Source organism: Carassius gibelio, chromosome A25 (genome assembly GCF_023724105.1).
Source record: "Carassius gibelio isolate Cgi1373 ecotype wild population from Czech Republic chromosome A25, carGib1.2-hapl.c, whole genome shotgun sequence".
NCBI lineage: Eukaryota > Metazoa > Chordata > Actinopteri > Cypriniformes > Cyprinidae > Carassius > Carassius gibelio.
The window spans coordinates 4655990-4670104 of NC_068395.1; the positions used below are offsets into that span (position 1 = coordinate 4655990).

At 37.3% G+C, this 14115-nt stretch overlaps 1 protein-coding gene across 1 annotated transcript in view; it reads right to left on the reverse strand.

Moving 5' to 3' along the window:
• Window positions 1-4189: 4189 nt before the first annotated feature.
• LOC127946689 (leucine-rich repeat-containing protein 4C-like) overlaps window positions 4190-14115 on the reverse strand; it is a 64115-nt gene continuing 54189 nt past the window's right edge. Inside the window, exon 3 of the mRNA XM_052543403.1 lies at window positions 4190-9151. Within this exon, the coding sequence (XP_052399363.1) occupies window positions 7151-9097 (1947 nt within the window). The 5' untranslated portion in view covers window positions 9098-9151 and the 3' untranslated portion in view covers window positions 4190-7150. The remainder of the gene's footprint in view (window positions 9152-14115) is intronic.

A 14115-nucleotide genomic window follows, 5' to 3' on the forward strand; every position in this document is an offset into this window, starting at 1 on the left:
TGTCTGGAGAGCTTCAAAGGAGCCATAAAAAGCAGACGTCCTGCTGGTGTGTCATTAAAGAGGTTTGTCTAACAGTGGATACATTGTTCATAGTTAACCCTGTATTGCTCATTGCCTCAGAAAGCCATTTTATTACCTTTGTAAGCATGATAAACGATGGCAATAACATTTTTAAAAATTAAGAAATTAATAAAAAGATATATCTTGCTCTAGATGCACTTTTGTTATTTATTTATTCTTTCATTCATAAGTACATACAGTGTTGCTTACAGGTAAAATGCATTAAGTGATCCCAAATATTATTATTATTATTATTATTATTATTATTATTATTATTATTATTATTATTATTATTATTATTATTTCTTCTTTCCATGTTTTTTCAAAGTAGGTAGTTCTTGGCCATAATTGAAAGTTTCAGTGTGGACCAGATTTCATTCCGATTCTTAAGTTTGAGGACGCCAGACTAGACTGAATGAAAAGTTGTATAAAATTTTGAAGAACCTGAAAAGTTCTTTCATGTGTGTGTGTGTGTGTGTGTGTGCGTGTGTGTGTGTGTGTGTGGGTGCGTGTGTGTGAAACTATCTGTTCTGTAGTGTGTGTTCTGGCAATTGCAGAGGCGTGGTGATGCTCTAAATCGGCCAATTGCATTCATTCATCCCTCGTTCATCACTCTGTTTGTCTGTCAAATGTTTGCTGACGGATCAGATCCATGGATCCATTCCAGCACTTTTCCACATGATTAGATGGAACTAATTATTCTCACATCTCACGCTCAGTCTGGAATAAACTAATTACCTTGTCTCTTAATGAAGGGAGAGTGGAATCCTGCTAGCATTCCTGCAAACACCTTTCAAATTCGCTAACATCTACAAATAGAAGTTAATTGGAAGTCCAGAAGATTGAAAAAAAAAAAAAAAAAAAAAAAAACCTGTAATAACCAATAAAGAAAAAAACAAAAGGCATACAAGTTAAATAAATGTGGTGTGAGACATTTGTTTTACCTTAGGGAGCAACACATTGCTGTTAATTGCTCGCTTGATTAATAGATCTGGTTAACCAAGAGCAGTGATTAACGTTTGTGACCAGGGGAGAGGAAGCTCATATAATTATTACACAAATCATTAATGTAAATATGAAAACAGGATTATGTCGGTCATCTAATGGACCAACCAACAATACATATTTAAATATTTTTAATTGTCTACAAACTGTGACCTGCCGTATTAAAGCGTTCCAATATATTGTACATTTGCAAAAGCCAGCAAAAATTATAATGTGATAAATACAAAATATAATAATAATAATAATATTAATAATAATAATAATAATAATGTTAAGCATTTATAATTATTAAAATGTATTTTAAATTTACGCCACATATTTAATATTTAAATACAAAATCTTATTAATATTTTATATTTAAAATATAAATGTACATAAAACTGTTTGTGCATATATAAATTATAATAATGTTAAAAATATGAATCTAATCTATTATCTTATATTTTGATTGATAAATGTTACATTTAAATAAAATAAAATATTACACACACACACACACACACACACACACACACACACATATATATATTTATATATAGAGAATAAATATTAAATCTGAATGAAACTGTTTAATTTTTTCCATTTATTTGTATTACATATACTTTAATAGTTCATACAATATAATATAAAATATATATTATTTTAAAAAGATTTCCCCGAGAGATGCTTAGCACTTGTTGGCCCTTTTGCCTTCAGTCTGCGGTCCAGCTCACCCCTAAACCATCTGGATTGGGTTCAGGTCCGGTGACTGTGGAGGCCAGGTCATCTGGCGCAGCACCCAATCACTCTCCTTCTTGCTCAAATAGCCCTTGATGCCTTCAGTGTGACTCTACAATTGTCATAGTTATGAAAATAAAGAAAACTCTTTGAATGAGAAGGTGCGTCCAAACTTTTGGTCTGTACTGTATGTATATATATATATATATATATATATATATATATACACACACACGCGCGCACACACACACACACGCGCGCGCGCGCGCGCACACACACACACACACACTAAATTGTATGCAATTTATATTACATTATATTAAACAATGTTAAAATGTTAATGTTAATGTAACAATGTTATTAAATATAATTTATTTCATAAATTGATGTTATGTGATATACTACTTTATATTATTAATTTAATATTTAAACAGAAAAATATTAAACTTAAAAAAAAAAAAATATATATATATATATATATATATATATATATATATATATATATATATATATATATATATATATATATATTAAATTGAACAAGGGCAATCTCAGTACTCCCTCTGGCCAATCCACTCGCAACGGGGGCAAAACAGACCTGTCCAGCCTTCAGATCAGCCACCACAGATCTGGGGCAGTTCTGTCAGGCTGACAAGGGCATGCTGGTAATGTGGTCATAGGCTGTAGGGGCCAAATGTTGCTCACTTTGCCTGGACATATGCGTCCTTCTTTAATCAGCACACATACATAACTGTGACCCACAGACCCAGGGTTATTCTTTTTATTATTAAGTGCTACTGTAAGCGATTCACTCCCTGGAGCGTTTTTAAACCACTTTGAGCAAATACAAACAGACATTTTCCTTGAGAGGTATCGGGGGACATCCGGTTTCCTTTTTTTTTTTTTTTTTTTTTTTTTAATGCAGCTATTCAGCATAAAGCTGTGTTCAGGACACAACGGGGAGATGCAGAGCTGAAGTTCACAGACAGGGCTGATAGCGAGCAAGAGAGACAGAAAACTCAAGGGACGTGTTCAGAGAACAATAACATGCAACGTATGCAGCACTACAAAGGACGCACAGCAGATTTTAATCAAAACAAAAACGCGCGGTTAATTGCTGCCGAGTGAATTGTGCAGCTCTGAGTGGATGTGCCTGTTGTCTTCGCAAACATGGCTTTGCTCTCATCAGCTGCTTGACATTGTTAATGAAATGCAAAGATTTGAATGCACAAATGTGTCAGTCCGTTGCTAGAGTCAATAAACCTTTGAGCCGAACAACAACCCAGGGAATAAAGATTTAGTAAGAAACTGCCCAAAACATCTTCTCTCTCTCTCTCTCTCTCTCTCTCTCTCTCTTTTAAAGGAAATAAATGTACTCACCCTCATGACGTTCCAAATGCGAATTTTTTCTTCTGTGGAACACAAAAGCATAACTTTAAGGATATTCAAGAATTAAACCCAAACATTGGTATTCAATCTAAACAGTGATTTTGCTTACTTTTCTAAAATGCAGCATTATTAATTGTAGAGAAATGTTGGCCTTCTGCTCCATAATTAGGTCAGTTCAGCAGGACATGAGCAATGTGAAGCAGGAAAAAACAACAACATGGACCTAAAAAAGGGCTACAAAATACAGACCCAAAGCCATATCCAAAAATGTCCTTCCACACTTAAAAAGTCTCTGCTCTGCATTAAACTTACATCCAAGCTTTTCAAGTTTATTCCCAAAACTTGCTATTGCAACATTGCTAATGTTGCTAACATTATCTGCTAAATGATTAAATACAAAAGTGATTTAATGCTACTTTATTTTAGTGATAAATATTTGATAAATACTATAATAAAACACTGCTAAAATAAATATGAGTAAAATATAAGTCTCTTTTTGATGTCGATCCAAACAGATATTCCTTCTCTGCTTTTAAATATCGCAATTATATTCATTAAAACAGTCAGGCATGACTCAAATGAGTAGAGCTTCATCTCTTAGGTATTTGTCTCTGAGCACAGCACTGGAAAACAGCACCGCGGTGCTCATCGACGAACACAATGAGGCAGTCAGTGAAATGTATTCATACTGCAGCATGCACTACGTCCAGCTGCTTTAGATCAGAAAGGAGGAAACATTTCATCTGTCTTTTATCAATTCACCAATTTCTAATACTGTCTAAAACTAAAAAAACAACTGGTGGAGCCAGTCACACACTACATACGGCCTATCAATGAAAAACATCCATTCACTCACAGCATGATGTGGTTGTTTCGAAGCACTAAAACATACACAAATATGTTTTTCCAAAGCTGAAATGTGGAATATAAAATACAAGACAGTGTTATTAATATTGACATTTATCATTCTCATTTTGACACAATAAACCTTAGTGAAAGAAAACTAAAAGAGACGATAAAGAAAAGACAATGTTTATTTGTAACCTTATTTCGTGTATGAACTACAAACTCTGATATCTATAATCGATCTCCATCTTTTTTAAAGGTCATGAAATAATGTTTACATGAAAATCAACCCAGTTTTCTTTTACAGCATATTTCGCTCTCTCTCTCTCTCGATCTTGTCTTTTTTTTTCTTCATTAGAACAGGTTGGCACATGTAAAATTAAAATTTAAAAAGTTTTTTTTTTTTTTTTTTTTAAGTTTTATTTTCAAAATTTATTTTTGTAGAAATCTACCACTAGAACAGCATTCCCTCTCAGAGACGAACAGAAAGTAGTTACGTGAAACGGAGAGAAAAGCATCTCATTCACTCCTAAACTGAAACCCAAAACACAGATGCATGATGGGACTGAACAAACATACAGAAAAAATAAATAAAATCACAGTAAGTTGAAAAATAACAAAAACTATAATAAAAATTGATAATATTATAAAAAACGACATGGACCTTTTCCAAAAATAATGAGAGTAAGAGAATGAATACATTTCTTAAAAAAAATAGAATGCAAAAAAAAAAAAAAACAATGACTTGGTTTACTTTTGTGCTAAACTCCATTTTTCGCTATATGTTGAGGTTGATATCAACTTCAGTGATAATGCAAACTAAATTCAGAAAGACAAGGAAATTAATTAAAATTTGAAAAAGCAGCATATTCAGATGAAGAACAGTCTTTTTTGCACACTTTTATTTCTTGATTAGAAAATGTACCAGATGGCCTTTGCTTCTAGTGGGCAGGAGGTACCCTCAAAAACTTTTTTGTAATGATCTGAAATAGCAAAGCTGACAAGCATAATTGCATCAGATCTTTAAAAAATTAGAGTGCATCTGCTGTGTGATCAAAATATGATATGGAAAAGTTCACCAAATGCCACATGGTATCCGTCGGCATCTCTATTAAGACCAGAAATGCAAGAGAAAAATCTCCTTGACAGTCCCCTGTGTGATTTGCATGAATTATGAACAGCCAAAACAAAATGCAATGAATCTGAATAAAATGTCACAGGTTTATTGGATTATTTCATATTACCTATAGACCCCTAGACTGCTTAACATTTAAAATGATGCACTTTAAATGAGTCTACTTTGGCTCTTTCACCCAGACTCACTCTACTCATATATTTAAAGTGTCAAGCCAATGTCTGTCGTCTACCCCCTGCCCGCACCCCCCACCCTGTCCAAGGTCATTAGTTGCTATAGTGACCGTCTCCGTCCATTCTGATTTCATAAATTAATTCATAATATCAAGTCATTCCCCCTGCAGCCGAAGGCTACTGCGTGTGTAAAGCCGAAGATGGATGTATCTTCCTCTGTCTGTAACGAAAATAAACTAAAGTGACTGAATATGATTTAAAAGTTTTATAAGAATTGCATAACTGCCTAAAGAGATTGACAGTGCAGAATGATGGAAGATAGAACATGAAAGAAATCCAGCAAAAAAAAAGAGAAATAGTGAGAGGGGAAAAACACAATCGGTTCACAATCTATAAAGACACACCTGTGGCATCTTTGGAAGCTTTAGATCTGAGCTGCACCAACTTTGCCCACTTATTTAGGGTTCAATGCCCAGCTTTTAGACCATTCCAGAATGAATTCAGTCAACTGTATCCATGGTGAGCACCAAGACAAATGGATTGAAATGGAAATGGTGCTACGTCAGTACCAGCTCTATGCTTTTGACACATTTCCACTCTGTCAGCTTTCAAATAAATGACTACAATCTTCATCCCCCTGCCCTTATAGAATAGGATGGCATAGAATGAGTGTGCTGCAGCTGCATTATGTGTGCTGCATCTGCATCTGCATCATGAGTATTGGGAAACTTTAGTACGGTATCAAGGATGAAATGCCACAGGAACACACAATGTTATGTTATGTGAGAATGAAAATGCAGAAAAAGAAAGAAGAAAAAAACTGTTTTAAGAAGTTTTGCGATGCCTCAACATCTATTTAAGAGCATGTGGGCCATCCCAAAATGCTAACTTTATCCATAAATCTTCTGGTCCAAGCAAATAAATTATTTGAAATTGCCCTGCATGCATCAAATAGTCAAGTGTTCTTGACATTTGGTCCGGTTTTAAATGGGGACATGTTTCCAGGGCTCCTTGTTCTAAATTTTAGGGTGGGGAAGCCAGGTATACATCTGCATCTAATTTGTAATCCCTGTTAAAAAAAACAAACAATTCTGTTCCAGCCTGTTCAGTTAAAGTACTCAAAACCACCCTAAAATCAGCAAACAGATGGACCTGACCAGGCTTGGAGGCCGACTATGACCAGCAAACTGGCCTGATATGATTTAAAATCCTCATTTTCAGCAAGGATAACTAAATAATGTTATATTGCCTAATACCAGTAATTGAGGAGAGTCAAGAAATTAATTATTTTTGAATGAACATGGTCAATTTAAACAATTATTGCGTGGAAGTTTTCTAATATGACAATCTGTAACCTAAGATTTTAAAAGTATCACCGTTAAATGGGAATCTTGAGATTTCAGAAAGATTGAAAGTTTCATCTGAAAATGACTTGGGTCCTCACATACAGAGAAACAGATTTAAACAGAGTTTAAAAGCATATTAGTAAACCAACAACCCTTAAAATAACATTACAAATAATAAGAAATAATAGCTGGAAAAAAAATAATTGCAGATTACATCTTTTCTTGATTAAACCACAATAGTTATTTTCCTTAAATAAATAACTTCTGTTATGTAAAGACACTTTTGAAACTGTTGCCGTACACTCAACTCCCAATGTCCTTTTCTACCTGTCCACATCCTACTCATACGTCTTGCATGGGGCTACTGTGTCTTTGTTTTTGACAATCTTCAAAATCGATATGTCACTTACTGTTCCTTAAGAGTTTTAGAAGTCTTTTTTTTTCTTTTTCTTTGTTTAATCCCCATTATGAAAAGCAGTTCAGATCTGGGTTTCTTGTACATTGTCTTTTGAGCTAGCCCGAATTAATAAAGGTTCGTGGGCAGAGCTGTGTATAGAATTGATGGTGGAGGCATGGCTGTACGCAGTCTTGTAGGCGTTGTAATGATTCAGGTGCTCATGCTCCAGTGGGGCAAGGGTGAGGTGGCCCTCCATTGTAGGTCCACCCGTTACACAATCCTCATCCACGTTGATAATCTCGATGGTTCGTGCCGGTGCATGGTGGTTCTGCTGGTGATGCTGTTTGCGCATTTTATAAAATATGATCAGCATGACAGCGGCCATCAGGGTGATTGCCACAAAGCAACCTATGATGATCTTTGTAGTCTTCATGACCTCATCCAAGGTGTTGAGTGAGCCGTCAATCAGGGCTGTGACAGGGATTGTGTAGGTCTTGTCGGTAGCCTTGGTGGACAGTGGTGTCCGTGCTGTTGTGGTGGTGGTGGTGGTGAAGGAAGGTGGTAAAGTGTCCCATATTCCAGAAGAAGGAGTAGGGCCACCCTTCGGTTGTACCGTAGGGTAGCCCTCATCATGTGCCGCTTCTGTAGTCTCCACAGTAACTGTAGTGAAGTAACTGAAGCTGCTGTTCTCTGTTGAGGACACGTTGAGTGTAGCCGAGGCTGTCGTGTTGCCTGCAGAGTTGCTCACCATACAAGTGTAGGTTCCCATGTCCTGCATTGTGACGTTGGTAAAGTTTAAAGTCCCATCATTGAGCACGGATATGCGTACCTTGTACGCCCCGTGCGTCATGATGGACCCATTGGGTGTGATCCAGCTGACTGAGGTCAACGAATTTGCTCTACATTTGAGTTCTGCTGCCATGCCCTCAGTCACGTTCAGGTCTGCTGGTGGCTCCACGATCACCGGTGCATAACAATGGAAATAGTTCTGGTCGAGTTCGCCAATGTAGCGCCCTTTGTGGCTGGTAGGTGATGCACAGCGGGCACAGCAACTGGTATTGGCCGGTACCATTTCCTTTAGCCACCAACTGAGCCAGAGGATGTCACAGTTGCAGTTCCAGGGGTTGTGATGCAAGTGCACCCTCTCCAAGTGGTGTAGTGGGGTGAAGAGGTCATGGGGCAGAAGGGTAAGGTTATTGTGGGCCAAATTGAGCTCCACAAGGGACTGAAGATCATCGAAGGCATTTCTTTCAATAGTCTGGATCTGCGCATGCATCATCCACAGTTTTTGTAAGTGGACGAGGCCTTTGAAAGACCCTGGCCTAACTATAGACAGCTGGTTTCCTGACATCTCCAACTCATCCAAACGAACAAGTGGAATGAGGTTGGGGATCTCCTTCAAGTTGCACATGCCCAGGTTCAGGTACCGCAGGTTGCTGAGGCCTTCAAAGGCACCTTCTGAGATATACGAGAGCCTTTTCAGCTCACCCAAGTCCAGCCTTCGCAGAGATGGTACGCGGTTGAAGGCATAAGAGGGTATACTCTCAATAGGGTTATTCCTCAACCAAAGCTCTTTAAGTTTGGACAGGTACTCGAAAGCCCCATTGGGGATTGTGGTTAGACGATTTTCGAAGAGTTCTAGAGTGTTGAGGTTGGCCAGCCCATTGAAAGCGCCGATTTCAATGTTGCGGATGTGGTTCTTGCTGAGCTGCAGGATCTCCAAGTGCCTTAGATGTTTGAAGCTGTCAACCTTGATCACCTGGATGAGGTTCTCCTGAAGGTTCAGGTACCTTGTGTTGGTGGAAATACCATCGGGTACATCTCGAAGGCCACGTCGCGTACAAATTACCTTGCTGAACTGGTTGCTACAAGAGCAGACCGAGGGGCATGTCTGGGCTCGCACCAGGCCAGCCACCACCAGAAGCTGCAGGGCCAGTGACAGCACAAACAATGGGTCGGACAGGGACCGATTCCACCTAGGACCTCTCATCGTCTGCTGCATCAGGGAGGAGGTCATCTTGTTTATCATTCATAATTCGCTGAGAGGTTCTCCACTCTTTGAGAAGGGTTTTATTTGGCCAAACTGCACAAAAAAAGAAAGAGAGAGAGAGAGAGAGAACCATGTAAGGTTTGGAATAATACTGTAGACAATACTTTGACTAACACAAATCAATGCTGAAACGTATAGATACAATAGATAATACACACTAAAATGTCATATATATAAATAGTACTGATTTTCTGTTGCTTATTTGCAGATGCTCTTCAGTGCCTGATTCACTAAACAAATTATTCAAATTAGGTAATGCCACAAACACTGCAATAAAAGCTGCCCTGCAATCGATTTCCATGGTGCAATTCTCCACCAAAAGGGCTTAAACTGTTTAATAAATCAGTGAATTGGAAAAACTAGGGAAAATAGGTTTTTTTTTTTTTTTTTTTTTCTAAAAGAAGCAATGCACTTTTAAGGGCAAGCACAGACAAAGATACACAGGAACAGCCAGTCACTATATATGTGCTCTAATATTGAAAACACTCTCTGTCTAGCCACACAAACTTAGATTAGTGGAAGTGAATTGCAGACAAATCATTTCTCACACACACATGCACCATAGGTGACCTTGGAAGAATGTTTCATATCCATTTATGTATTCATTTATTTATTTTTTGAGTGTGTTAGTCGTCTGTGTGTTCATGTCTTTGCACGCACAGCAATCTCAATCTAAGTCACATAAAGCTGCACCTCAATACTGGGTTTGGTTTCTTGGTTTCCTCCTCTCCTCAGTCAGGGAGATACGAATTTTCGTGTATGTCTGTGTCAGGTTAATTTATTCTTGCAGAGGAGGCATGAATAAAAGCACAGCTTCCCACCCACCAATTCTTCAATAAACCCCACATATCAAGTGCGTTCGGCTCTCAAAAATACTTAAAGGCATGCGTGTGACCAGATTGTGAAAGAAACCTGGGACAGGAAGAGTGTGGACAGAGACGTTAGTTTTAGCTTTAGCAGGTCTAATATGAATTTACATATGCATTTATGCATATATGACACACATTTTTATTTAAGAAAATACATTTTACCTTAAACGCAATGTCTATGTAGATTCTTTCAGTTCTTCAATTTCCAAATAACCAGAGCAATGTCCTTAGCATTTATAGCAGCATGCTAGTTTAAAAAGAGTTTTAGCATGCTGCCAGTTTGTTTTTTAAATTTGTATTGAGACCTTTTTGCACTCTGTCCTAACATTTTAAATACAAGTCTTTTCTAAACCGCCCCCCACAGAAATCTAGTGTAGTAAACATGAACCAAAATCTCAATTATATAATGCTTCCTCAAGAACGACAAGTCAATTTAGACAACTCACTGACAAATTAATTATGAAAATGTGCTGCAAATAAACAGTTCACTTTCTCCTTAGACACTCTGAGCACTAGAAAAGGTTTTGGATGTGTAGGTGAGATGTGGGCATTAAAACACCATGTTGAAAGCACTGCTAAACTGTTTGCACAACTTTTTCCTCTCTGGTTTGCCTCTCCTCTTCCTCTCGGCAGGGTGCCGGTCTAAATCTAATAGTGACTGCCTTAACAATCAATTCTTTTATAGCAAATCTACTTGAATTGCTGCCCTGAAGTCTTCTTGACTGCTGGTGAGAATCACACAGGAAACATATCAACCGTATTATCACTAAATGTTTTGAAGGAGAACGAATCAAGGTAGTTAAACGATATGCCCATTTTTACTTCATTTAATTGAATTTCAAGCAGAGATAATTGCAATATATATCTTGAGTGTAAATGATCAATTACAAGGAAAGATAAAGCTTTAACAAAAACGGACAATCCCTAATGGTTTCAAGTGAGGGGTCTGGTTTATCTTCTCTGATTTGATTTTACACTAATAAATTTGCATAACACAATCTAGGTTGCTCCTAGACGAGAGAAAGAAAAAGAGGGGAGCAAACAAAAAAGCACTCCACAGAAATCCTGCTGCCTCTCAAACAATGAGCCTGGCAAAATTGGATTTTGTGTGGGAAGGGAATTAGATGAAAAAAATGATAAACAAAATATAAGATTATGAAATGAATAGATTTTTAAACTTCTCCCCAGTAAGAGATGATGAAGCAGGCGGTAAACGCTTCAGCAGGGAGGGAGCTAAAGAAGAGGATCAAGCGACGGAGGCCTTGAGAGGCGTGAGGTGTAATGAAGTGAATTAATTTTTTCAAATAAGATGAAAGGGAATGCCATTGCTGCTGACAACAAAGCAGTTGTGTGCTTCCCAGTACAGTGCGAGCTCGAAACGCTTCTGTACTTTCTGTCACACGGCGAGGAGAGCAGGCTGAGGTGAAAACAATTATCATAATAATATAAATATTATGAAACTCTGGAATAATTTAACTTTGTACATTAGGCAGGCATCTTCACTTGCTGTTTTTAAATTACATTTAAAAACATATTTGTATAGTACAACATATAACACAGTATGAGAGTCACCTGTTAGGAGTTCTTTTAAGTGGGTGTTATAAATCATTATTGTATTTATTGCATATTTTATTGTGTTTTTATTTATTATATTTTATTTATTTTTTATGCTTTTTAGTTCTACTGTTTACTTTATATTGTATGTACAGCACTTTGGTGAACACCTGCTGTTTTAAAAAGGTGCTCTATAAATAAACTTTGATTTGATTTGATTTGAAATAATAATTCATTACATTTATATACCGCTTTTCTAAGCATTTAAAGCGCTCTACATTGTGAGGGGGTATCTCCTCTTCCACCACCAGTACACAGCATCCACATGGATGATGTGACGGCAGCCATAGTGTGCCAGAACGCTCCCCACACACCAGCTTACTGGTGGAGAGGAGACGGAGTGATGAAGCCAATCAGCAGATATGGGGGTAGTTAGGAGGCCATGATGGTCAGTGGCCAATGGGCGAATTTAGCCAGGATGCCGATGTTGCACCTCTACTCTTTTTGAAAGACATCCTGGGATTTTTAATGACCACAGAGAGTCAGGACCTCAGTTTAACATCTCAGCCAAAGGACGGTGCTTTTTGACAGTATAGTGTCTCCAGCATTAGGACCCACACGGGCCACAGGGTGAGCAACGGAACAGAAGATGAAATAGCAGGGAAAAGGAAGTAGTGGTAAACAGGAAGGGTGAGAAGTGAAGTGGAAGAAGAGCGAAAGAGGAAAGAAAAGGGAAGGGAGTGAGGAAGATAAGGAAGAAAGAAGATTAAGGAAAGAATGAGGGAAGGAGAAAGAAGACAGAATGGGAAGTGAAGAGGAGGAAGTAGAAGGGAAAAGGGCATATGAAAGAGGAAAGAACTGAAAAGGAAGGAAAGGACAATACCCAAGAGATGAAAAGGGAATAAGGAAGAGGAGAAGAAGATGGAGTATGAAGATGAAGATGAACAAGAGGAAAGGAAGTAGGAGGGAAGTGGAGGAAGAAAAGGAGTAGAAAGGAAGTGGGAGAAAATTAAAAGGGAAGAGAAGTAAACAGGAAGGAGAAGGCAAGGGAAATTTATGGAACAGAAAGAGGCAGCAGAGAGGAAGGTGAAGTAGAAGGGAAGAGGAAGAGGAAAAGTAAGCAAAATTAAAAGAAAATGGAGAGGAAGATAAAGCAGAAGAGAAGCAGAGTAAGGAAAGTAGGAAGGAAGAGGATAAGAGGATTATCAGTATTTTGCCAAAAAAACAAACAAAATACTCTTACAAAGTGCTGTGAAGTCTAATAGATTAGACTAGTGTGCGAACATTTAGTTTGTGTTCTTTCAATGCGGGATTCAGTCTGTTAAAATGCACAAGAATGATCACACAAAAAAAGTAAGATATAGGGGTATATACTATTTCGTATAGTAAATCAATATCACACAAAGAGTGCAGTTTTTTCCTTCAAAAATCAGAAAGAAAAAATAAATAAAAAAAGTTAATTAAGTAACTTGTGTTTTAGACACTAGATTGCTGGTTTCGACAACATAAATAATTCCAAACACAGCCACCACAGCACAGTTTTGCTTCTTTGAGCAATGACAATGTTTCATTCCTGAAAGAGTTCAACTTGTTTGAATGATTCAATCGCAATGACTCACTTATTAACAGTGACTTGCTGAAACCTACTGGCAGTTTTAATTTCAAAGTATTTTTTTTTTTTTCAAATTTGGTATTTAACACTTTATGTCTTATATATCAAAACATTGTTTCTGCATTTGTCACTGCAGGTTAAATGCATTCATTTCCTGCATTAACCAGTGAGTAAATGCATCTTAATGTCACTTCAGTTGAAGCTTAGTTTCTTCTGCTTTGCAAAGATGAGTTTGACTTTGCAGGCAGCGTTTTTACATGAAGGCAACTCATGAAAAGATTTCTGAGGCAGCGTAACGTTTCAATGATCTACAACATTATAGAGCAAGTTTTGGTGATGACTAAACAAACATTTAATTACAGATTTCTCACTAGAATTAACATCAAGCGTGCAAAAGGTTGGTAAGAAAGATATACTTAAACACAAACTGACCACCAAATGCAACTTTCAGACGCCATCTTTTTTTTTTTTCTTTTTTAGCTCAACCATCACGGAATGGAACGCACAGGATTGTGGGATATCAAAGGCAGCGAAGGATACATCTTCACATGCCTTCAAAATACGATCAGAAGAAGGTACCTCAAGAGACAGGAAGTAAAGCAGAATTTGAATGTGCCTTGATGCCTTCCTGCCTTGGAATGTTGCCTCCGAAGTCAGCAATTTAGAGTTTTCAGATGCAGCTGCAGTTTTCAAATAAGTCTAAATTATTAGATTAGCTGTGTTTAATTAGGGTTATATCTAAACCGTGCAGGGCTGTGGCTCTTCAGGAACTGAGTTTGACACTCTTGGCCTATCTTATTTTTGCCTCCCTCCAAATGTAACTTAAGCAATTTTTACTCTGAGCTAATTTTAAACGAGCTAATTTTGACTTTAACTTGAGTTAATTTTTAGACTTTTACTTGTACTTAAATAAAATGTCATTAATGTAATGGTACTTTTACTTGAGAAGAATATGTACTCTT